The 26,288-nt window shown below is 34.1% G+C and overlaps 5 protein-coding genes and 1 non-coding gene across 6 annotated transcripts; all 6 read left to right on the top strand.

Annotated features, from left to right (window-relative positions):
- Positions 1-610: 610 nt before the first annotated feature.
- PWA37_001472 (uncharacterized protein) lies at positions 611-2,818 on the top strand (the record flags this gene model as incomplete). The annotated part of the gene is made up of 1 exon (XM_064858098.1): positions 611-2,818. The coding sequence occupies one exon, from the start codon at positions 611-613 to the stop codon at positions 2,816-2,818; it is 2,208 nt and encodes a 735-aa protein (XP_064714805.1).
- Positions 2,819-2,860: 42 nt separating this feature from the next.
- On the top strand, positions 2,861-5,443 carry PWA37_001471 (uncharacterized protein; the record flags this gene model as incomplete). The annotated part of the gene is made up of 1 exon (XM_064858097.1): positions 2,861-5,443. The coding sequence occupies one exon, from the start codon at positions 2,861-2,863 to the stop codon at positions 5,441-5,443; it is 2,583 nt and encodes an 860-aa protein (XP_064714804.1).
- A 2,477-nt stretch (positions 5,444-7,920) lies between these two features.
- Positions 7,921-14,379, top strand: HKR1 (Hkr1p; the record flags this gene model as incomplete). The annotated part of the gene is made up of 1 exon (XM_064858096.1): positions 7,921-14,379. The coding sequence occupies one exon, from the start codon at positions 7,921-7,923 to the stop codon at positions 14,377-14,379; it is 6,459 nt and encodes a 2,152-aa protein (XP_064714803.1).
- A 6,599-nt stretch (positions 14,380-20,978) lies between these two features.
- Positions 20,979-21,932, top strand: PWA37_001469 (uncharacterized protein; the record flags this gene model as incomplete). Its single annotated transcript, XM_064858095.1, has 1 exon — positions 20,979-21,932. The coding sequence occupies one exon, from the start codon at positions 20,979-20,981 to the stop codon at positions 21,930-21,932; it is 954 nt and encodes a 317-aa protein (XP_064714802.1).
- Positions 21,933-22,017: 85 nt separating this feature from the next.
- PWA37_001468 (uncharacterized protein) lies at positions 22,018-25,392 on the top strand (the record flags this gene model as incomplete). Its single annotated transcript, XM_064858094.1, has 1 exon — positions 22,018-25,392. One exon carries the CDS (start codon positions 22,018-22,020, stop codon positions 25,390-25,392), a length of 3,375 nt encoding a protein of 1,124 aa, XP_064714801.1.
- Positions 25,393-26,004: 612 nt separating this feature from the next.
- PWA37_001467 lies at positions 26,005-26,089 on the top strand. Its single transcript has one exon. It is a non-coding gene; the product is annotated as a tRNA-Leu (tRNA).
- Positions 26,090-26,288: the final 199 nt, after the last annotated feature.

The raw sequence follows: 26,288 nt of genomic DNA, 5'->3' as shown, positions 1-26,288 counted from the left end.
TTTCAACTCTCGAATTTCTCTATACTACTCCAAATTTTAACTGCTACATTTATCCCCTACTAATTAAGTGTTTGTTTGTTTGTTTGTTTGTTTGTTTGTTTGTTTTCCCCTTTTCTTCTGTTTCTCCCTCTTTTCTTTTCCTTTCCTTTTTTTTTCCTTTTTTTTTTTTCAGTAACACATTTAATTTGCAAAATATAATCATATTCCGCGGATTTAACTTTTGGGGTATTGTAAAACATTCAATACAGTCAAATACAATACAATACAATACATTCAATTATCCATACAGACAAAACAACACACACATATATATATACATAGATAGATAGATATAGTCTTGTAGTTAATAGATTAAACTATATTCTATCGTAAGATATACATTCTAGTCTCTTTTTTAGTTCTTATGTTCTATTTTTTTAATACAGTTTTGTATTTTGCAACTTAACTTATCTTCTTAAACTTACTCTTTATTACCTACCCTTTCTTTTCCCAGTTAAGTATAAAATTATTGACTTTATCTTCTTTTAGTTTATTAAATTGATGTAATAAAAAAAATACAAATAAGTAACAAATCATACTATTTTAATTAATTAATTAATAAAAATAAATTATGTCTGTAAATTCTAACAATATAGAGAATAATGATAGGAATGATTTATCATCCAGTTCAAAATTCACAACATTTTCGATAAAGGATAATTACTCCTTACAACATCCATATACTGGTATGGACGAATCTGCACAAAAAGAAATCAGATCTTTGGCCAGGTCCTTAACTAAACAAAGTTTCATTAGCAATAACTCAATTAATTCTATTAACAACAATAGAAATAATAACATATCCAATGAGAACGAAAACCTGAAAAATTCTAATTATTCCCCTTCATTAAATAATTTAAGTACTGCCAGTAATAGTATTACAAAAATTGATACCCAATCAATACTCTCACAAGATTTACCTGGTGTCAATCCAGTGTTTGCTTCTCCTGACGCTGAAGGTTATGATCCAAGACTAGACCCAACAAGTGATAAATTTTCATCAAAGGCATGGGTTCAAAACATGGCCAATTTGGCTTCTGCAGACCCTGATTTTTATAAACCTTATTCTCTGGGTTGTACATGGAAGAATCTATCTGCTACTGGTGATTCTGCTGATGTCACCTATCAATCAACTTTCGAAAACTTGCCCTTCAAGTTATTAATGGGTCTCTATAGAAAATTTTCTCCTCTAAAAAAAACTTCTAAATTCGAAATATTGAAACCTATGGAAGGTTGTTTAAATCCCGGTGAATTGCTAGTTGTTCTTGGGAGACCAGGTTCTGGTTGTACCACACTATTGAAATCCATATCATCAAACACACATGGGTTTGATATAAGTAAAGATTCCACTATTTGGTATAGTGGTTTATCACCAAAGGATATTAAAAAACATTATCGTGGTGAAGTTGTATACAACGCTGAATCAGATATCCATTTACCACATCTTACTGTGTACCAAACTCTATATACTGTTGCTAGATTAAAGACTCCACAAAATAGAGTTAAAGGTGTATCAAGAGATGATTGGGCTAGACATGTAACTGAGGTCGTCATGGCAACATATGGTCTTTCACATACAAGAAATACAAAAGTAGGTAATGATTTGGTGAGAGGTGTCTCTGGCGGTGAAAGAAAGCGTGTATCTATTGCTGAAGTTACTATATGTGGGTCCAAATTTCAGTGTTGGGATAATGCTACCAGAGGTTTGGATTCTGCTACTGCCTTAGAATTTATTCGTGCTTTAAAAATACAAGCTGAAATAGCTAATACTGCTGCTACCGTAGCTATTTATCAATGTTCCCAAGATGCCTATGATTTATTCGATAAAGTGTGTGTTCTTGATAATGGGTATCAAATATATTATGGGCCCGCCAAAGAAGCCAAGCAGTATTTTCTCGATATGGGTTATATATGCCCTGAACGTGAAACTACAGCAGATTTTTTAACTGCTATCACCAATCCTGCTGAAAGAATCATTAATCCAGAGTATACAAAAAGAGGTGTCCGTGTCCCACAAAATGCAAAAGAAATGAATGATTATTGGAAAAAATCTAATAACTATAAGAAGTTAATGGCTGAAATTGAAGAAACATTAAGTAGAAATGAAGACGAAGAAAAAGAGATTGTTAAACAGGCTCATATAGCTAAACAATCGAAAAGAGCTAAACCTTCATCCCCATATGTCGTTAGTTATGGGTTACAGATTAAATACATTTTGATTAGAAACTGGTGGAGAATCAAACAAAGTTCAAGTATTACTTTATGGCAAGTTTGTGGTAATTCTTGCATGGCTCTTATTTTAGGTTCAATGTTCTATAAGGTTATGTTACATACGGACACAGCAACATTCTATTTCCGTGGTGCTGCTATGTTCTTTGCTATTCTATTTAATGCATTCTCATGTCTTTTGGAAATTTTTTCTCTTTATGAAGCAAGACCAATAACTGAAAAACATAGAACTTATTCATTATACCACCCAAGTGCGGAAGCATTTGCCTCTGTTATCTCAGAGATTCCTGCTAAGTTGGTAACAGCCATCTGTTTTAACATTATTTTCTATTTCTTAGTCAATTTCCGTAGAAATGGTGGTGTCTTTTTCTTCTATTTCTTAATCAACATTGTAGCCACATTCACTATGTCTCACCTTTTCAGATGTGTAGGTTCTCTCACCAAGACGCTTCAGGAAGCTATGGTTCCTGCATCTATGCTGCTGTTGGCTATGGCCATGTATACTGGGTTTGCAATTCCAAAGACTAGTATGTTAGGTTGGTCAAAATAGATTTGGTATATCAATCCGTTAGCATATCTTTTTGAATCCTTGATGATTAATGAATTTCACAGTATTAAATATCCATGTTCTACTTACATTCCAATGGGGCCCTTTTATGTGAACAGTACTGGTAGTGAAAGGGTTTGTAATGTTGTTGGTTCAATTCCCGGTGAAGATTATGTTCTTGGTGATAACTATTTGAAAGCAAGTTATCAGTATGAACACAAACATAAATGGAGAGGTTTTGGTGTTGGTATGGCTTACCTTGTCTTCTTCTTTTTCGTCTACTTGATACTTTGTGAATATAATGAGGGCGCTAAACAAAAAGGTGAAATGTTAGTTTTTCCATATTCTGTGGTAAGAAAAATGAAAAAGGAAGGTAAACTCAAGGATAAAAAGGCTAAAGATGAATCAGACATCGAAAAGTTTGCTGGGAATGAAGATAATGCGTTAACTGACGCCGCTTTATTAAAAGATTCTGCCACATCTAATAATGAGACGTATCATCCACATCCAATCACTAAAGAAGCTTTTGAACATAGTGAGAGCTCTGAAGATACTGCATTAGCAAGGATTAAAAGTGTCCAAACCATTAATTCTACTGCAGAAGACGAAACTGTACTCAAAAGTATTAGATCACATCGTGAGGAGCTTAATAATGATATTGATAACTTCAAAATATCAGACTCAAAAGCCATATTCCATTGGAGAAATGTTTGCTACGATATTAAGATTAAAGGTGAAAATAGAAGAATTTTAAATAATGTTGATGGATGGGTTAAACCTGGTACTCTTACTGCTTTAATGGGTGCTTCAGGTGCTGGTAAAACTACCTTATTGGATTGTTTGGCTGAAAGAGTAACAATGGGTGTTGTTACCGGTAAAATCTTTGTCAATGGGCGCTTACGTGATGAGTCATTTGCAAGATCAATTGGTTACTGTCAACAGCAAGATTTACATTTGAAAACTGCTACTGTTCGAGAATCACTAAGATTTTCAGCTTATTTACGGCAACCTGCCTCGGTTTCCATTGCTGATAAGAATGCTTACGTTGAAGAAGTTATTAAGATTTTAGAAATGGAACCATATGCTGATGCCATTGTAGGTGAAGCAGGTGAAGGCTTAAATGTAGAACAAAGAAAAAGATTAACAATTGGTGTGGAACTAGCAGCAAAGCCAAGGTTATTAGTATTTTTAGATGAACCAACTTCTGGTTTAGATTCTCAAACTGCTTGGGCTACCTGTCAATTAATGAGAAAATTGGCCACACATGGTCAGGCAATTTTATGTACCATTCATCAACCTTCTGCCATATTAATGCAAGAATTTGATCGTTTATTATTCTTGCAAAAAGGTGGTCAAACTGTATATTTTGGTGACCTAGGTGACGGTTGTAAAACTATGATCAAGTATTTTGAGGATCATGGTGCTCATAAATGTCCACCAGATGCCAATCCAGCAGAATGGATGTTAGAAGTTATTGGTGCTGCCCCAGGATCCGTTGCAACTCAAGATTATCATCAAGTTTGGAGAAATTCAGAGGAATATAAGGCAGTTCAAAACGAGTTAACTTGGATGGAGGCAGAGCTCCCAAAAGTTACAGAAGAATCCCCTAATGAGACAATGAAACAATTTGCAACCTCTATACCATACCAATGTAAGTTGGTTTGTATTCGTTTGTTCCAACAATATTGGAGAACGCCAAGTTACCTGTGGTCAAAATTTATCCTTACTATTTTTAATGAACTATTCATTGGTTTTACATTTTTTAAAGCGAATAGATCCTTGCAAGGTTTACAAAATCAAATGTTATCTATCTTCATGTATACGGTTATCTTTAATCCGATTTTACAGCAATATTTACCCTCTTTTGTTCAGCAAAGGGATTTATATGAAGCAAGAGAACGTCCTTCAAGGACATTTTCATGGAAAGCTTTTATTATAGCTCAAATTATCGTCGAAGCTCCTTGGAATATTCTTGCAGGTACAATTGCTTATTGCATTTACTATTATGCTGTGGGATTCTATAATAATGCTTCTGCAGCTAACCAATTACACGAAAGAGGAGCTTTATTCTGGTTGTTCACCACTGCTTTCTACGTTTACATAGGTTCTATGGGTATTTTAGTTATATCATGGAATGAAGTGGCAGAAACTGCTGCGCACATCGCTAATTTACTATTCACTATGTCCTTATCCTTCTGTGGTGTTATGGTACAAAAAAATTTGTTACCAAGATTTTGGATATTTATGTATCGTGTGTCACCTGTCACATATCTTATTGATGCAATGTTATCAATCGGTGTTGCTAATGTCCCAGTCAAATGTGCAGATTACGAATATGTTCAATTAACTCCTCCCCAAGGTATGACATGTGGACAGTATATGGCCCCGTATATTCAGATGATGGGTACCGGTTACCTATCTGATCCAGATGCCACGGATATTTGCCATTTCTGTAAATTCTCTGAAACCAACGTATTCTTAGCAACTGTTGGATCTATTTACGGCAGAAGATGGAGAAACTATGGTATTTTCTGTGCATATATTGTATTTAACTACTGTGCTGGTATATTCTTGTATTGGTTGGCAAGAGTACCAAAACACTCAGGCAAATTGTCAAAAAAATTATAATGAACAAGAGAAATCTATTCTTATATTCAACCTTTAATGATATTTAATTATACTTAACGACTTTATTCTTTGTATTTTCTATTCATATTCATTAATATACAACTTTTTTATGTGTCATTTTAGAACATCACAATAATAAATAATAAACCATATTTTCTTTTTTATTGAACTAATGCAGTTGAAGACATAAGAATACTATAGGCATTTTTTTCTTTTAGATAAAATAATGAGATGTTTTTGTTTAATATTTTAAATATCTTTTCCAGTAATGGTTATTTGACAGGGCAAAAAATAAAAATCATTTATAATTAATTTGCAACTTGCATATCTTAACCATAATATGGGTTACTTGTAATTAATCACTGTTTTTTTTTTACTATTCTCCAATCACCTTTTTATTAAGTAAACTTCTGAGATAGTGTTTTTTTAAAGTAATTATATATATAAGGTCACACAGAAATCCTTAGAGATTCTCATTTTTTTTCATTACAAAATTTAGAGTCTTTACAGGATCAAAATCTACTGTATTAAAATATTTCCAATGTATAAGAAGAGATTAATAATAAATGACTCCAATAACTTATATGTTTCATCATCAAGTAAAATTGTTTTTTATTCAAATATCTTTTATGGAGAAGTTCAAAACCAGTTTCAGATTGTGAATGTCATTAATATTTATTTGGAAGAACAGACAAAAGTATTGCTCATCCTGAACTAATTTCTTCTTTTCTTTTTATTTTTTTTTACAATCCAATGGAAAATCACTTGCACCTATAGTGAAGATAAATAAAAATACAGTTAAAATAAAAAGTTCAATTCAATTCCATAAAAAAAACAAAGAAAATATTGAATTATCCATGTCATTCCGACTCATCTAGGATATAGGTCAGTAACCAAACCTTTTATTAAAAACTTTGCCATTTTGTAATAAAAAGAATCTCATTTAAAATACACATTTATTGAAACTTAATTTTTCTTTGTTTATAAACAGTTCCTTATAAAACTATCATAACAAAGGATATGACTATTTATTCATGTATAGATATTTTCTAAATAAAACAACTTCATTTGTTAACTATTTTAGTCTTACTTTTTTTCCACTTACATCCACCATTAATCGATTTACAAAGACTTGTTTCCTTTTATTCTTAGCTAAGCTTTGTTTGTTCAAAGAATACTAAACATCCTTTCTATTTGACCTATCTATTTACTAGGGTTCATCCACTGTAGAAATTACTTATGTATACCAGTCCGATATTTCCAATATATAGAAAGGGTATAAAGGACAACACCACTGACCCCAGTAGTTTTTAATAGACATGAAGTAGAAGCTTTTTATTAAACGATCTTCGTTTTATTGTTCATCCAGTATTTAGAAAAATCAATCGAGTAAATCAGGTATTATTTTTATAAACACGTGAGGTTTCTGTAGAATTTTTATGAATAACTTTTTAAAAAAAAAAAAAACAATAGATAAATTTTCAATCTGGCCTTACAATTTCCTTAATATGAAGTGACCAAATCTGGTTGCTACTGATATTTCGCGAATTGCAAAGGTAAAAATTTTTAATTCAGTATGCAAAATGTAGTTCATTTGTATTGTTTGATAAAAATACGACACCCTTTTATTGCTTTTTTATTTTATTATTTCATCTAGAATTCTAATTGTTTTTGTATAGCAAAAACCTGAGAAATGAGAAGGAATCTCTGTATCAATATGACGTCATAGATAATTCTTCGAAATTGAACCGATAATCCTCAATTTTTTGTTAGGGTTTTGTAATCTTGGAAAAATGAAATTTGCTTGTTACGTAAGTAGTGTTCCTTTGTGATGAACATTCCTGAATTCGTATACTTTATGTTATAAGACCACAAATTCCACCTAGGGAATTACAAAAAGATTACAATACAGTTTTTCTCTAACAATATAACCATAAATAAATATACAAATATTCACAGAATAACTAAGTTCTTCTTAAAGTATGCGCATATTCCAATTAAGTATCTAACATCTCTCAACATATTCAAAATTGTTCCGATAAAATACAAAGTCAAAAATAATCTCTATCTATTGTTATACAATGCAGGGCATTATTAAAAATGAAAAACTGAAAATAAATGTAGGCTAAAAATTTTTAATTCGCTCTTTAAGGCATTTCTAAATATCATTTCCGATTTAATATCTTTAGAAAAACAAAAGACTTGTATATTGCTATTATTCATCTATAGAACTGCGTATTTTAATAATTTTTTCGTATATCAAAATACAATCTCTGTATATATAAGAGTGAGCTAACAAAAACACAAAAAAATTTTTTCTACTGTAATGTCTCTATAAACTGGCTTTCTTCGTGCTTTTTCAACTTTACACTCTGTTTTGCTAATAGACTAGACGTTATCGATATTAAATCCAATCTCATTTTCATTAAAGAAAATAAATACCTCCCCCCATCACTTATGCTTAAAAATATAAGATTATGAATGGATCAATATTTAAGTTATTAATATTTTTGATCACATTAATAAAAATTGTATTGGCTGGTTATAGTCCATCAGCATGTCCTGCCATAAATAACCGGACGCAAGGCTTCACTGCCCAGTTTTATTATTATCCATATGGTAATCTCAGGTATTCTCATTCTACAGAGTTTTTAAGCGGAGGATACCTAAGTATTTTAAAACCAGGACCAACAGTAACAGGTGTTACTAATCCATTCTTTTCGCAATTTGGAGGACCAATTCCTTTTTACCCTGAATTTTCTGCGACAAATTTTTCTGTGGCACTTTCTGGTTATTATGTGGCTCCTCAAACTGGTCTCTACAGATTCTCTTATCAAGTAGACGATGCAGGTATCATTTTTGTTGGTGCTGGTACTGCTTTTGATTGTTGTGCACATAGTAGCGATTTTTTTGGTACCAATGCAACATTTATTAATCAATATGATGCTCAGTCTCCGACAATAAGAGAACTTTACCTAGAAGCAGGTAGGTCTTACCCTATTAAAATATATTTTATCAATGCCCTTTTAATTGCAAAAAATCAATTAACTGTTATTCTTCCAGACGGAACAAAAGACACAAATATCGGCACTTCTGTGTATTCAGGTTTTGATAACTCTTCAGATAACTGTGAACCAATCTCTATTACTTATTCTTTTACTACTTCTACAAGTTTTACAACGTTTACATCTATTAGTAGTGTAAGCACACTAAAAAGTTTAAAATCTAGAACTACTTATGCTACGACTGTGACTACTAGTTACCTAGACGATGATCATCCAGTTATTAAAGAAATCATCCTTGTGGCTACCCCATCTCCAGTGACAACAGTAAGCTCTACTACTACAGTAACAACTACTATCACTAAGCTTACAACAACTACATCTCTTACCACTTTTACAGGGACAGATGGGTACATGACCGTCAGTAAAATTGTTATGATCGAATCTCCAATGTCATATGTTACTTTGTCAAGTACTGTTGCTCATAGTATCAATACTTTAACAACAACTACCTATACAACTGTTGTTACTAACTCTGGTGGTTCCATTTTTGGTGAGGTTATTGTCCTAATTAAAACACCTTTTTCATCAACTACCATGACAACTATGCGTAACGTTGCCTCTCTTACAACAACTACATATACAACTACAGTCATAGATTCTAATGGATCTTCTTCTCCAGAAGTTGTTGTTGTTGTAGTTACTCCATCTCCATCTACTACTTACATTACTACTACTGCAGATGTTTCTGCCCCAACTACAACCACTTACACTACTACAGTCACAGACAACAATGGCTCTTCATCTCCAGAAGTTGTTGTTGTTGTGATCACTCCATCTCCATCTACTTCCTACACCACTACTACAGGTCCAGTTTCTGTCCCAACAACATCTACTTACACCACTACTGTCACTGACAGCAACGGTTCTTCATCCCCAGAGGTTGTTGTAGTAGTGATTACTCCATCTTCAACTGGTTCAACTATCTACACCACTACTACTGCAGATGTTTCTGCCCCAACTATAACTACTTACGCAACCACTGTTACTGACAGTAATGGCTCTTCCTCTGCAGAAGTTGTTGTTGTTGTGATCACTCCATCTCCATCTACTTCCTACACCACTACTACAGGTCCAGTTTCTGTCCCAACAACATCTACTTACACCACTACTGTCACTGACAGCAACGGTTCTTCATCCCCAGAGGTTGTTGTAGTAGTGATTACTCCATCTTCAACTGGTTCAACTATCTACACCACTACTACTGCAGATGTTTCTGCCCCAACTACAACCACTTACACTACTACAGTCACAGACAACAATGGCTCTTCATCTCCAGAAGTTGTTGTTGTTGTGATCACTCCATCTCCATCTACTTCCTACACCACTACTACAGGTCCAGTTTCTGTCCCAACAACATCTACTTACACCACTACTGTCACTGACAGCAACGGTTCTTCATCCCCAGAGGTTGTTGTAGTAGTGATTACTCCATCTTCAACTGGTTCAACTATCTACACCACTACTACTGCAGATGTTTCTGCCCCAACTATAACTACTTACGCAACCACTGTTACTGACAGTAATGGCTCTTCCTCTGCAGAAGTTGTTGTTGTTGTGATCACTCCATCTCCATCTACTTCCTACACCACTACTACAGGTCCAGTTTCTGTCCCAACAACATCTACTTACACCACTACTGTCACTGACAGCAACGGTTCTTCATCCCCAGAGGTTGTTGTAGTAGTGATTACTCCATCTTCAACTGGTTCAACTATCTACACCACTACTACTGCAGATGTTTCTGCCCCAACTACAACCACTTACACTACTACAGTCACAGACAACAATGGCTCTTCATCTCCAGAAGTTGTTGTTGTTGTGATCACTCCATCTCCATCTACTTCCTACACCACTACTACAGGTCCAGTTTCTGTCCCAACAACATCTACTTACACCACTACTGTCACTGACAGCAACGGTTCTTCATCCCCAGAGGTTGTTGTAGTAGTGATTACTCCATCTTCAACTGGTTCAACTATCTACACCACTACTACTGCAGATGTTTCTGCCCCAACTACAACCACTTACACCACTACTGTCATTGACAGCAACGGTTCTTCATCCCCAGAGGTTGTTGTAGTAGTGATTACTCCATCTTCAACTGGTTCAACTATCTACACCACTACTACTGCAGATGTTTCTGCTCCGACGACAGCTACTTACACTACTACCGTCACTGATAGCAATGGGTCTTCCTCTGCAGAAGTTGTTGTTGTTGTGATCACTCCATCTCCATCTACTTCCTACACCACTACTACAGGTCCAGTTTCTGTCCCAACAACATCTACTTACACTACTACAGTCACAGACAACAATGGCTCTTCATCTCCAGAAGTTGTTGTTGTTGTGATCACTCCATCTCCATCTACTTCCTACACCACTACTACAGGTCCAGTTTCTGTCCCAACAACATCTACTTACACCACTACTGTCATTGACAGCAACGGTTCTTCATCCCCAGAGGTTGTTGTAGTAGTGATTACTCCATCTTCAACTGGTTCAACTATCTACACCACTACTACTGCAGATGTTTCTGCTCCGACGACAGCTACTTACACTACTACCGTCACTGATAGCAATGGGTCTTCCTCTGCAGAAGTTGTTGTTGTTGTGATCACTCCATCTCCATCTACTTCCTACACCACTACTACAGGTCCAGTTTCTGTCCCAACAACATCTACTTACACCACTACTGTCACTGACAGCAACGGTTCTTCATCCCCAGAGGTTGTTGTAGTAGTGATTACTCCATCTTCAACTGGTTCAACTATCTACACCACTACTACTGCAGATGTTTCTGCCCCAACTACAACCACTTACACTACTACAGTCACAGACAACAATGGCTCTTCATCTCCAGAAGTTGTTGTTGTTGTGATCACTCCATCTCCATCTACTTCCTACACCACTACTACAGGTCCAGTTTCTGTCCCAACAACATCTACTTACACCACTACTGTCATTGACAGCAACGGTTCTTCATCCCCAGAGGTTGTTGTAGTAGTGATTACTCCATCTTCAACTGGTTCAACTATCTACACCACTACTACTGCAGATGTTTCTGCTCCGACGACAGCTACTTACACTACTACCGTCACTGATAGCAATGGGTCTTCCTCTGCAGAAGTTGTTGTTGTTGTGATCACTCCATCTCCATCTACTTCCTACACCACTACTACAGGTCCAGTTTCTGTCCCAACAACATCTACTTACACCACTACTGTCACTGACAGCAACGGTTCTTCATCCCCAGAGGTTGTTGTAGTAGTGATTACTCCATCTTCAACTGGTTCAACTATCTACACCACTACTACTGCAGATGTTTCTGCCCCAACTACAACCACTTACACTACTACAGTCACAGACAACAATGGCTCTTCATCTCCAGAAGTTGTTGTTGTTGTGATCACTCCATCTCCATCTACTTCCTACACCACTACTACAGGTCCAGTTTCTGTCCCAACAACATCTACTTACACCACTACTGTCACTGACAGCAACGGTTCTTCATCCCCAGAGGTTGTTGTAGTAGTGATTACTCCATCTTCAACTGGTTCAACTATCTACACCACTACTACTGCAGATGTTTCTGCCCCAACTATAACTACTTACGCAACCACTGTTACTGACAGTAATGGCTCTTCCTCTGCAGAAGTTGTTGTTGTTGTGATCACTCCATCTCCATCTACTTCCTACACCACTACTACAGGTCCAGTTTCTGTCCCAACAACATCTACTTACACCACTACTGTCACTGACAGCAACGGTTCTTCATCCCCAGAGGTTGTTGTAGTAGTGATTACTCCATCTTCAACTGGTTCAACTATCTACACCACTACTACTGCAGATGTTTCTGCCCCAACTACAACCACTTACACCACTACTGTCATTGACAGCAACGGTTCTTCATCCCCAGAGGTTGTTGTAGTAGTGATTACTCCATCTTCAACTGGTTCAACTATCTACACCACTACTACTGCAGATGTTTCTGCTCCGACGACAGCTACTTACACTACTACCGTCACTGATAGCAATGGGTCTTCCTCTGCAGAAGTTGTTGTTGTTGTGATCACTCCATCTCCATCTACTTCCTACACCACTACTACAGGTCCAGTTTCTGTCCCAACAACATCTACTTACACCACTACTGTCACTGACAGCAACGGTTCTTCATCCCCAGAGGTTGTTGTAGTAGTGATTACTCCATCTTCAACTGGTTCAACTATCTACACCACTACTACTGCAGATGTTTCTGCCCCAACTACAACCACTTACACCACTACTGTCATTGACAGCAACGGTTCTTCATCCCCAGAGGTTGTTGTAGTAGTGATTACTCCATCTTCAACTGGTTCAACTATCTACACCACTACTACTGCAGATGTTTCTGCTCCGACGACAGCTACTTACACTACTACCGTCACTGATAGCAATGGGTCTTCCTCTGCAGAAGTTGTTGTTGTTGTGATCACTCCATCTCCATCTACTTCCTACACCACTACTACAGGTCCAGTTTCTGTCCCAACAACATCTACTTACACCACTACTGTCACTGACAGCAACGGTTCTTCATCCCCAGAGGTTGTTGTAGTAGTGATTACTCCATCTCCAAGTGGTCCAACTATCTACACCACTACTAATGCTGATATTTCTGCCCCAACTACAACCACTTACACCACCACTGTTACTGACAGCAATGGCTCTTCCTCTACTGAGGTTGTTATAGTAGTGATTACACCACACCCATCTGGTTCTGTCATTTCAACCACTATTACTGGTGCAGTCAGTGCCCCAACCACATCTACCTACACAACTGTAGCCACTGACAGCAACGGTTCATCTTCTACTGAGGTTGTTGTTGTTGTGATCACTCCAGCTCCATCTACCTTCTATACGACCACTACTGGTGATGTCTCTGCCTTGACCACATCTACCTTCACCACCACTGTTACTGACAGCAATGGCTCTTCCTCTACTGAGGTTGTTGTAGTAGTGATTACACCACACCCATCTGGTTCTGTCATTTCAACCACTACTACTGGTGCAGTCACTGCCCCAACCACATCTACCTACACCACTATTGTTACCGACAACAAAGGCTCATCTTCCACCGAAGTTGTTGTTGTTGTGATCACACCAGCTCCATCTACCTTATCCACTACTACTACTAGTGCAGTCAGTGTTCCAACCACATCTACCTACACAACTGTAGTCACTGACAGCAATGGCTCTTCCTCTACTGAAGTTGTTGTTGTTATAATCACACCATCTTCATTTAGTAGCTTTATGACATCATCAATTTCTGTACCATCTCCTCTCTACAGAAACTCAACTATTCCTAGTGAAAAGATTGAATCTACTTTGAGTGGCACTCTAGTTGTTTTGACTACGGTTGTTAATGGAGTTACTATGACTACAACTTATTGTCCAGAGCCATCCGCAACTTCTGGAACAAGTGTGACTGCTATCATTGGACATGGCTCTATTGAATCAGTTTATTCAAAGAACCAACAAGAAGGGATTAGCTCATCTTCTGCTGTTTCCAATGCAACTCCAGTCGCTTCTATTGCTTCCCCTACTATTTCTCAAATGTACACCAATAATGAAAATCCACCAATATCTGGAAACTCTAGAGGATCTAGCACTGCAGTAGGTAATGTTGAATCTAGAAGACCAGAAACATCAGTACCTACAGTGATGCCACAAGTTTCCCAATATGTTTCTGAACAATTATCCTCATCACCAACCGTTATTGCAGCACCTCGTGAAGGTGCACCTTCTGTTGTATCATATGAGGGTAAGGGTAGCACTATATATATGAACTGGAATGTTGCTCATTTTGTCAGCCTATTATTATTTATGATTGTTTAAATTGTATGCACATAGAAAATTTGGAAATAAAGAAGTTTAATTAATTAAATACTTAAATAATTTTATATAAACATATATAATATTCAAATATTGTGCATGCTGTGTAGTTTTGTTATTTATCTGATTGTTTTTCAAACAACTTATATGTTGAAGATATATATGATTATGCATGCCGAATCAACAATACTGTCTCTTGTAGCTGAAGGATCTAGATGATTCGACATAATAATACAATCTAATAGTTCCTCTATAAGCATTTTAATAAGCACATATTCATATTACATATTTTGACAATATTTAATAAAGAGATTGGGGTTAGAAAATTTACTGTCTTATACTTTTGAAGTCAACTGATCATATTTTAAAAGATAATAGAATCTCAAACCCCTTTTAATTAAAAAAAAATTGTGATTAAAAAAAATTTAACATTAATTTATTTCAAAGATAATAATAAAAGTTTTGATGAATAATACAAAATTGTTAAAAGCTTCCTCTACATGCAATTTTATCCAAAAAATTAACTAGAAATATGATCATTAAAAGCGAAAACAAAGTGCCAAAAACCATTTTTTTCCAAATTCACTAATTGTGTGCTTATTTCCCTTATGTATACGTACACATTGTTATAAATAAAATAATATGTATATCTATGAATATAAAATGTACTACGCTTATTAGAAAACACTATAGTCTCTTATACCAAACAACTATATATTTATATACATGTATTTATATTAATATGTAAAGCAAAAGAGACTCTTTTTATATATCAAAAAAAAAGGGACACAAAGTGAAAGTAAGAGAAAGAGTTAGCTATTTTTTAATTACGTAGAATCGCACATGAATGATTTGTTATATTTACTAAATATATTAGAGGCGTTATACCTAAAAAATATAGATATCTTCTCGAATAACAATACTTATATCTTATTGTTCTATTAATCTGTTATATCCTTCCGCATCTTTTGCTGAATATGGAACTTACAAGATTTTAAAAGATGCAAAAAAAAGGTTTCTTCCATCTATTCCTTCAAACACTCAAAGTATATTCATGGAATAAAAAATCTGAATTGAAATTAAAATATATAATAAGGAAGATATAGAAGCTATCTTACAGCACTACAATAGTCAGATCCTTAAGCGTATGTGAATATCCGTTATATCAACATAGTTAAGATCAATGATAGTGTAATGTTTCTAAGAAGCCATGATACCTTGTTAAATCTATACTATAGTTGCAATCCAAGTATCCAACAGCATATAAAAGAAAGTAACTCAATAGTGAAACAACAAATGAACTGTAACTTATTAACATAGTAAATATTGTAACCTTAATCGAAAATAAAATATACTTCTCTCCTTTTTAATCACATACCTTATAGAAATAAATGCTAATGTGGATAGTTTTTGCAGTAGTTTACCTTTTCAACTAACTGGAAAAACTGTTTTAAAATGACTCTTAATATGTAAAAGCGGTCTGCTGGGATTTCTTTTCCATATTTTTTACTATTTAAAGCTAATTCGAGGTCCAGTAAAGAAGAAGATTAAAATTTTTTAAAGTAGTGATACTTGTATCTAGCTTTGTTAGGACATAAGTTATTAGTCAGTTGAATCTCTCATTTATTAAGAAATTGTATAAATAACATACACAATAATATATTATATTTGTAAATAAGTACAAATTAATCCTTCATAACTTTTTTTTCTTCCTTAAAAATTTTTTCTCTGGTACCATCATTCCTTACAGTTCAATAAAAAATATTCATTAATAAACAAACTTGGTAGACATGTTATCCATTTTCTACCCCTTCCATAAAGGAGTGGGTTTTTTCTTTCATGGGTGAAATTCACTTGCTAAAAATCATACTAGTTTTCTTAGTCAGTCGTTGAAAATGTATTCTCTGGCTTTATATGATTTTTTAACATACTAATTAATATTAAAAAATTAACCTACACAGTCTTTTTAATTAAGGAATACACCAAATTATTTTCTTTTCTCTTTTAAATATATTACTTCACCTGTCTTGTATTTCTTCTTTTAATTTTTCTAATATAAGTCCTATAAATTTAGTTCTTATCTTAAAAAAATTCTGTTTAAAATAATTTATGTAATTTATTGAAATATGGTTAGAGGTGTGTAAGGAACCTAACTGGAAATCCAAAGATTCGCAATTCTGAGGGTAATACCTGAGTGTCTGGGTGGAAGAATGATACAGCCATGTACACAGTGGCTCGTATAAGATATTGAATTTGATTGGAGGATTTCCAGAGAGTGATAATTATATCAGGTCTTGTCAAGAGGCCTTTGATTATTGAGATATATACTAGGGGTAATCATCTTATTTAAATACATCTTAGTAGTGATATGAAGAGGCAACTCTTAATATCATACAACAAGGATAAAAAGAAGAAATAATACAACATCAGGGTTATTAATTAATGATATATGGAGCTTACGTAAGAGTGTTTATACTTATATTAATTGATCCGATTCATCCATTTACATACAACAACTCTTACAAGGTGTCTCTAATAATCTAACTTCATTCTGAGATGGGTGAAAAATTTTAAAAATTTAGATTAAAAAAGATTAAAAAATAAACTAAAACACACTATGTATTAAATCTTCAATTAAAAACTCTTCATACTATATTTACACCATAAAATAAAAATATTGTTGAAATAGAATGTTCTATAATGAAATATATAGAACAATAAGATTTTAACAGACACTAAACGATAAATTGTTGAGTAATAATTGTTGAGAGGTCACCAAATGTTATTGAGTTTGTTTATTAAATATCTTACTGTTCGTAGAAGAAAATGCCTTAGTATTAACATATATAATGTTGACGCAAGGCTTCGGAATCAAAAATTCTAGTAGAGTTCATTTTAAACTAATATAATAAGATAATGTAACTTACAATAGGATATTGGTGGTATTATAAGTTTTTTTTGTATTGCTTATTCTTTTTCTTTCTATATAAGTAATATACAAGATACGATATTATACAGTATACTCGTTTTATCTTCGAATCTTCTTTAATATAAATTTTCATAACTTTTAATCACTTAGTACGACGAATTTAGATTATCAAACGTAATCCTAATCATATTTCAACATATAAAGTCAAGGATTTCATCATACATTATTTTTATCTTATTTACAACTTTTGTATATTATTATTTCTATGTTGTATATAGAGAAAGAAAGTGAAGAACTTTATCATGATTTTGTATACTAAATCTATTTAATATAATATTGAGAATGTTTACTATATATCCAATGACTACAGGTCCTCATTCTCAACAAATATTAGATCAAATTAAGGTTAAAGGAAATAGTTAAGGAAAATATCAGTATTGGAGAACTAGAAAAATAAATAAAGAAGTATCAAAAAAATTAGACAATTCTTTATAAGCATTATTCAATAAGTAAAAGATAGAATAAAATCTTTAACCGACACCTATATAAACGACAAAAATAACAATATAACAACCAGCGCATATGAAACAATAACTTTAAAGTTAAATGCTTAAATTTAAGATAAATACTTGTGATTACATGAAGTTAGGAATAAAAAGAAGTTATCAAATATATTACATATTAAACTGGTGAAAATAAAAGTTTTTATAAAATTACAAAAAATAATGGTAAAAAACATAAGTTTTAAATCGAAAGCAGCTATGGACTTGAGAATTAGCGCATGTATTCATTTAATATGTAGTATAAATTCTCAATTATTATTATAATATATCTATATGGTACAAAAATGATATTATTATTTTTCGATCTTCTCTGGCATATACAATATAAAAATGATGACATATGGAAAATCTATACATGAAGAAACATGCTATCAAAGAATTGTTGGCTTTGTATATTTTCATAATTGACAAAACTCGCGTACAAACGACACAAATTTATCACTATGTTTTATTTACATTTACTGATATGCAAACAATAGATATCTTGCATTCTGGTATGAATTTTTCCTGGATGCCTGTGGCCTCAACCGATAAACATATTAGATATTTTTTAGTTTATATATATCAGTTGTTAGTCTTTTCTGTTTATACATACTATTTAAACATATACATATGTGTTGTGTAAGAGCAAATAAAACACTCTTTTTGTTGAGAATGAGCGCCTGTAGTCATTGGGTATATAGTAAACATTCTCAATATTATATTAGATAGATATAGTATATAAATTATAATAAAGTTCTCTGGTTCTTTTATTTGTATGTATTATACAAGGATGATCTATAAAAAATGAGCAAGGGAAGAAACATGATAGGAAAAAATGTTGGCTTTATATATTTTCATATCTGGCCTATCTTATATACGCATGGTATCAAATTGTTGATAAGGTTTGCTTACACCTACTGATAAACAAACACTACATTCTCCACTTTTTGCTTATCAATTAATGTTAGAACATGGACAGTATGTCTATTAGGTTTCTTTATTAAAGAATGTTTTATTATTTCGTTAATAATGATAATTAAAAGAGAAAAAAAATATTTTTCAAGAAGAAAAATTTTAAGGAGAGATTCAAAAGAAGAGAGATCAATTTATATTTATATATATATAACATATCATATAATTATGTACATTATTTTTATAGATTTTTAAGAAACCAGAGATCTAACCTACTAATAAGTTAAGTCATGACTGTATTAAACACAAATACCACTACTTTCCAAGAATTAATATTCACTAAAATCTAATTGGTCTATTTATTTATTCTAGAACATTCGAATTCAGCACTTTTATATCTTGTTCCTTTCTCTCTTTTCAAAATTTTCTTTTCTTCTATATATCTGAACACCACAAATAACACTTGTTGTCATAAGAAAGTCTTTAACTAATAAAAAATGTTGGAAAATGAGAGTTTATTACTGTCATTTCCATAGGAGTTATTTTTAATTAGTTTTTCTATATATTATGTGATGTTCGGATATACCATGATATCAGGAAGACATTTTATTTTTCACCAAATATGTTTTTCACAGATTTCAAAAGAAATGAAAAACTTAAAAGAAGCCCTGAAGTAAATACAAGAATTTATACTATATACGCTATATAATAAGTTTATACATGTATTTAGTACACAATAAAAAAAGCATCTATAACTTAATAATGTCTGCCATTACTATGGACGTTGGGGGCTCCAAATTCCAGCAATAATATATATAAATTATTTACAAGAAAAGGTTATGGAAGATGATCTTTAATCTTCAGAAAACGTTGTCCTTTTATATGTTTTCTGGAGCACGATCAATTATCCAAATTTATACATTAATGACCTGACTGATTCAAGCCCTAAAATTCATCACATTAATTTAGGTACGCTAGTGGATTAGAAACTGCATCCCAATTCTCTAATCATGGTAATTAGTAATACACGTGGGACTCATTAAAACAATAGGTAAATTCTAGATTTGCCAAAATCTTATGTAATCTAATCTTTTTATTATGCAGCATCTAATATTGTAGCATGTGTATGGCTTATTAAAATAATAAATAGTTCTAGATTCATTCAGGATCTTATATAATCTTGATATTAATAACGTCTCTATTCTACAAAAAGCTGTTATAGTTTGGACTTAGGACTAATTCTTTAACAGGACTATTGAACGAATAGTAAGGGCAATAACAAATATATAAAAACGTTATATATAGGAGAATTAAGGATTATTGCTTTTTTTATTTATGTTTGTATACAACATATAGATTATTTACGAAAAAACTGTTATGGAAGATGATCTTTTATCTCCAGAAAACGTTGTCCTTTTATATGTTTTCTGGAGCTCGATCAATTATTCAGATTTGTATATTAACGTGCTTAGTGATCCAAACCCTAAATTTTATTACATTAATCTAGGTGCACTAGTGGATTAGAACTGCACCCTAATTCTTTAATTATGGTAATTGTTATTATTCTATTCTACAGCAAAAACAGTGTTGTGGAATAGAATAGTTATAACCATCAAGATTACATAAGATCCTGAATGAATCTAGAACCAATTAGTGTATTAATAAGCCATACATGTGCTACAACATTAGATGCTGCATAATAAAAAGATTGGATTACATAAGATCTTGGCAAATCTAGAATTTACCTATTGTTTTATTAAGTCCCACGTGTATTACTAATCACCATGATTAGAGAATTGGGATGCAGTTCTAATCCAGTAGTGCACCTAAATTAATATAATAAATTTTAGGGTTTGAATCAGTCAAGTCATTAATGTAGTAATCTGAATAATCGATCGAGCTCCAGAAAACATATAAAAGGACAACGTTTTCAGGAGATAAAAGATCATCTTCCATAATCGTTTCTTGTAAATAATTTATATATTATGTATAAACAAAATAGAACAAGCAAGTAACAAGTCAAGTAACTTCGAATAAGTACATTAGCTCGATATAAGCCGCTTAATATATAAGACCGTTTTAGTAATTATACTATCGACTATAGTTGATTACTGTCTCGATTATTTGAATTACTATTAATATTATTTGCGCTTCCCTGGAATACACAAAGAACTTCACCACACCATACTACAACAACTGGTAGCGTTTATTTCATCATGTCCTCGAATAATTTAAATATGAACGAATTTTTAGACGCTATTGATGCATCTACGGCTACAGAACATCATACCACCGCACCAACCACTACTCCTGCTCCAACTACTAACCTAACCGCTGACCCTACTTCTGCTCCTGCTCCAGTCCCATCCGATTCCAAATACTACAGTACTGCTCCAATGCGCTTCTCTGGTCGCTATGATTTATTTAAACTACCAGATTTCCTTGTTACTGTCGAAGCACAACTTTATGCTCGAAACCTCCAAACAGATGTGGATCGTATAGCTTTTTTTGGCCGAAACTTAACTGGACCCGCTGCTCAATGGTATGTCCAATGGATCCGTAATCATGACCAACATTCCTATGAACAATTCCTTGTGGATTTTAAAAATAAGTTTATTGGTATGATCGACCCTCATGCCATCCTCAATGCGTTCCAACGCTTGAAGGAAGTTACCGTTGGCATTGACGCTTATAATCAAAAGTTTTCACAACTATTAGCTTTGATGCCTCCAAACATTTGGACTCCCAAGGGAGAATTACTTTTTTATTATCGCGGTCTTACTCCTGATACTGCCCGTATGGTAGCTCTAGCTCGCCCTACCACTGTTGATGCTGCTATGGAAGCTGCCAGTGAAACAGTTTCCATCACCAACCGTTCATTTCCTACCTTCACCACCTATGATATGGATGGAGACATCCATATGGCCGCTGCTCTTAACCCAGTCCCTATGGACTCTACTACTGATCATCATCCTCAAGTTGCTGCTGTTTATCGTTCACACGGAAGAGGGGGCAGAAAGGGAACTCACAAACCTTTCCAAGCAAACAAACAACCAATTAAGCGTCCCTCTCGTCAATATTGTATTGATCATGGTTTATGTTTCTATTGTTACAAGCCATTACACCGCTACAGTGACTGCCCTAACCGTAAGGCGAGCAGTCCCAAATGAAAAACAATTCCACAACAACACCGTCACACTAGCTCCCATCGTGTCCGCTCCCCATCCACTCGTAGGCAACAGTTGCCAAATTAAAATGTTTATTAAAGAAAAACCTGTCAATGTTTTAGTGGATACTGGTTCCCCCACATCATTTATTAGAGCCGATATTGCTGACAACCTCAAGTTAACACGTTCTACCGCTCCGCCATTCCGTTTTAGAGGTGTTGTATCATCCGAATCGTCATACACTAACGAATCCACCGAAATTTTACTTGAACTCGATGACATAAAAATTAAAACACCCGTATACATAACTGATGCTATTACTTTTGAAATCATAATAGGACACCCGATTATATCATCTCACCCGCTGCTCCACAAGATATTAAATAACAAGAAACCGGTCCCTGAATACATTGTATCCGTACTTACCGAGAATGATACCGAAGAATTAGATGTTGAAAATGCTGCTGCTGTGTTTGCTATAAAGATTTCTGAAACAGATACAGATGATCGATTTGATAAACTACCTCGCTGGTTAAAAGAGAAATATTCTGCTACGGTCCGCGATGATTTACCACCTAAGAAATTCGCTGAACCTCCAAAGGTTGAACACGAGATCGAAATTAAGCCGGGTGCACGCCTGCCTAGAAGACAGCCATATCAGACGACACCAAAAATAGAACAAGAGATAAACCTGATCGTTGCCGACCTTCTCGAAAAGAAATTCATTGTACCCTCCAAGTCACCCTGTAGTTCACCAGTGATTCTAGTTAAAAAGAAAGATGGTACATATCGTTTATGTGTGGACTACAGAGCTCTAAATACTGTGACAATCAAAGACCCGTTTCCATTACCTAGAATCGACAACCTATTGGCCAAGATTGGCTCTTCAACCATTTTTTCAACTTTGGACCTCCACTCAGGGTATCACCAAATACCTATGAAAATGGACGATCGTTTCAAAACCGCTTTCGTTACTCCTAATGGAAAGTATGAATATACCGTCATGCCGTTTGGTCTCGTTAATGCTCCAAGCACGTTTGCTCGTTATATGGCTGATTTATTTAGGGACTTACCATATGTCTGTGTTTACCTCGACGATATTTTAATTCACTCCCGTTCCGTTGATGAACATTGGAAACATATAGACATCGTATTGCAAAGGTTAACTCAAGAAGGATTAATTGTAAAAAAGAAAAAATGTAACTTTGCCGCTAAATCTGTTGAATTTTTGGGATACACTATCTCTGCTAATAAAATCCAACCGTTGATCTCGAAATGTGCAGCTATAGAACAATTTCCCACTCCCAGAACAATTAAAGAAGCTCAAAGATTTTTGGGTATGATAAACTATTATAGACGCTTTATACCCCGCTGCTCTCACATCCAACAACCGATTCAGGATTACATACATGGTAAAAGTAAGTGGTCGACGGATCAAGATGAGAGCTTTAACACATTAAAGTCACACCTAATCTCAAACCCAATATTAGTCTCCTTTAAACACGATGGTCATTACAGATTAACAACCGACGCTTCAAAGAATGGATTAGGTGCTGTACTCGAAGAAGTGAATGAGCAAGGAAAAATTCTCGGGGTCGTGGGTTATTTTTCAAAAACTTTACAAGGCGCTCAAAAAAATTACTCTGCTGGAGATCTTGAACTCCTAGCCATTGTCGAAGCCTTATCACATTTTAAATATATGCTTCATGGCATGCATTTTATATTGAGAACAGACCATATTAGTTTACTAACGGCACAAAAGAACAAAGAACCCTCTCGTAGAGTAATTAAATGGTTAAATGAATTAGCCGAATATGATTTTAAACTAGAATACTTAGCAGGTCCAAAGAATGTAGTAGCTGATGCTATTTCCAGAGCAGATTACAATATTGCTGCTATTGAAGATGCTGCCGTCACATTAGATCCGAAAAATTGGTACGAAGAATACCTAGCTGACCCATTATGTGCTGCCTGTTTTGTTTATATTACCAAACTTGATACAAAAGACTTACCCATTTGCAACTCATCATTGTTCAAGAAATATATGAAGAAATTGAACTTATCAAGAACCTTTCGCCATTGTTTTACAATTAATGACAATATTATTTACTTTAAAGAACGCTATGTTGTTCCCGACGCTAAACGAAATGAAGTCCTTCGAATATATCACGACCATGGCCTTTATGGTGGTCATTTCGGTTCAACCGTTACATACAATAAAATTGCAAGTCGTTATTATTGGCCAAAATTACACCACTCTGTTAATGAATATGTCTCTTCCTGTATACAATGCCAGTTGATTAAATCTCATCGCCCTAATAGACAGGGCTTATTGATGCCTTCTGAAGTTCCCGAAGGTCGATGGTTAAATATTAGCATAGATTTTGTATCTGGTTTACCTAAATCAGAACAAGGTAACGACATGATTATGGTTGTAGTCGACATGTTTTCAAAAAGAACTCACTTAATTGCTGGTAGTTACCCATTTGATACTACTTCCGTTATTAATGCTTTATTCCGTTATATTTTCGCTTACCATGGATTTCCATATTCCATTACTTCAGATAGAGACCCTCGTTTTACCTCTACAGAATACCAAGAAATGGCAAAAAGGTTGAATATAAAATTGAAAATGTCCACAGCAAATCACCCACAAACAGATGGTCAAACTGAACGTACAATACAGATCCTTAATAGGTTATTAAAGACTTATACTGGTAACAATCATAGACAATGGGATCGTTTACTTCCTCACATCGAATTCGTCTATAACTCTACTCCCAATCGCGTAACCAAGACAGCTCCTTTTGAAGTAGATATTGGATACATCCCTAATGAACCAATCATAGTTACAGGAGATGCTGTTTCTTCCCGTCATGATTCAACACAAGAACTAGCCACAAAGTTGAAAGCACTTACTTTACGCACAAAAGATTTCTTAACTGAGAATCAGATCAACATGGAAGTTACACATAACAAAGGGAGGAAGGAAGTTACCTTTGAAATTGGTGATTTTGTACTGCTACATCGTGATGCTTATTTTAAGAGAGGTCAATATCTAAAGCTACAACCCATATACGTTGGCCCATTTAAGGTAGTTAAGAAAATAAATGACAATGCTTACGAATTAGATTTACCTTCGATGAAAAAGACTCACAGAGTTATTAATGTTGAAAAACTAAAACCGTTAAAACGTAGAAAAGACCGCTATCCAAAAGATCCGCCTAATACTGCTGCCGAAAGGAAATTAAGAGTACATGAAATTATTAATGTAGTCGGTTACGATAAAGATAACAAAGTGTTTTATTGTCATATGGAAGATGTTGATCCGACTATTACAGTAGAATATCCAGTAGAAGAATTTAACTTACTCCCAACAAATATTGGTCAATCTTTAATTGACAATTTCGTACAATTATGGAAACAAGGTTCCCAAGAGAGAGAGGAAGATGTTGTGGAATAGAATAGTTATAACCATCAAGATTACATAAGATCCTGAATGAATCTAGAACCAATTAGTGTATTAATAAGCCATACATGTGCTACAACATTAGATGCTGCATAATAAAAAGATTGGATTACATAAGATCTTGGCAAATCTAGAATTTACCTATTGTTTTATTAAGTCCCACGTGTATTACTAATCACCATGATTAGAGAATTGGGATGCAGTTCTAATCCAGTAGTGCACCTAAATTAATATAATAAATTTTAGGGTTTGAATCAGTCAAGTCATTAATGTAGTAATCTGAATAATCGATCGAGCTCCAGAAAACATATAAAAGGACAACGTTTTCAGGAGATAAAAGATCATCTTCCATAATCGTTTCTTGTAAATAATTTATATATTATGTATAAACAAAATAGAACAAGCAAGTAACAAGTCAAGTAACTTCGAATAAGTACATTAGCTCGATATAAGCCGCTTAATATATAAGACCGTTTTAGTAATTATACTATCGACTATAGTTGATTACTGTCTCGATTATTTGAATTACTATTAATATTATTTGCGCTTCCCTGGAATACACAAAGAACTTCACCACACCATACTACAACAAACAGTAGTGGAACTTGGAGGGTTGGCCGAGTGGTCTAAGGCGGCAGACTTAAGATCTGTTGGACGGTGTCCGCGCGAGTTCGAACCTCGCACCCTTCATTTTTGCTTCTGTAATATCCCTGATAATATTGCTTAGGGTTTTTCTTAGAAAAATGAGGGTTTGTGATATTTATATTTTTCTAAACTTTTTTACAAAATTTTACAAACATACATAAAAGCAAAAGCAATCAACATAAGAACAAGGGAACAACCAAGAAAAAAGGAGCAACAAACGAAGAAAAAACAAGGATCAAATAGGA

Source organism: Arxiozyma heterogenica (assembly GCF_036370985.1).
Source record: "Arxiozyma heterogenica strain weizmannii chromosome Unknown scaffold_17, whole genome shotgun sequence".
Classification (NCBI taxonomy): domain Eukaryota; kingdom Fungi; phylum Ascomycota; class Saccharomycetes; order Saccharomycetales; family Saccharomycetaceae; genus Arxiozyma; species Arxiozyma heterogenica.
This window is presented reverse-complemented; position numbering and strand designations above follow the sequence as displayed.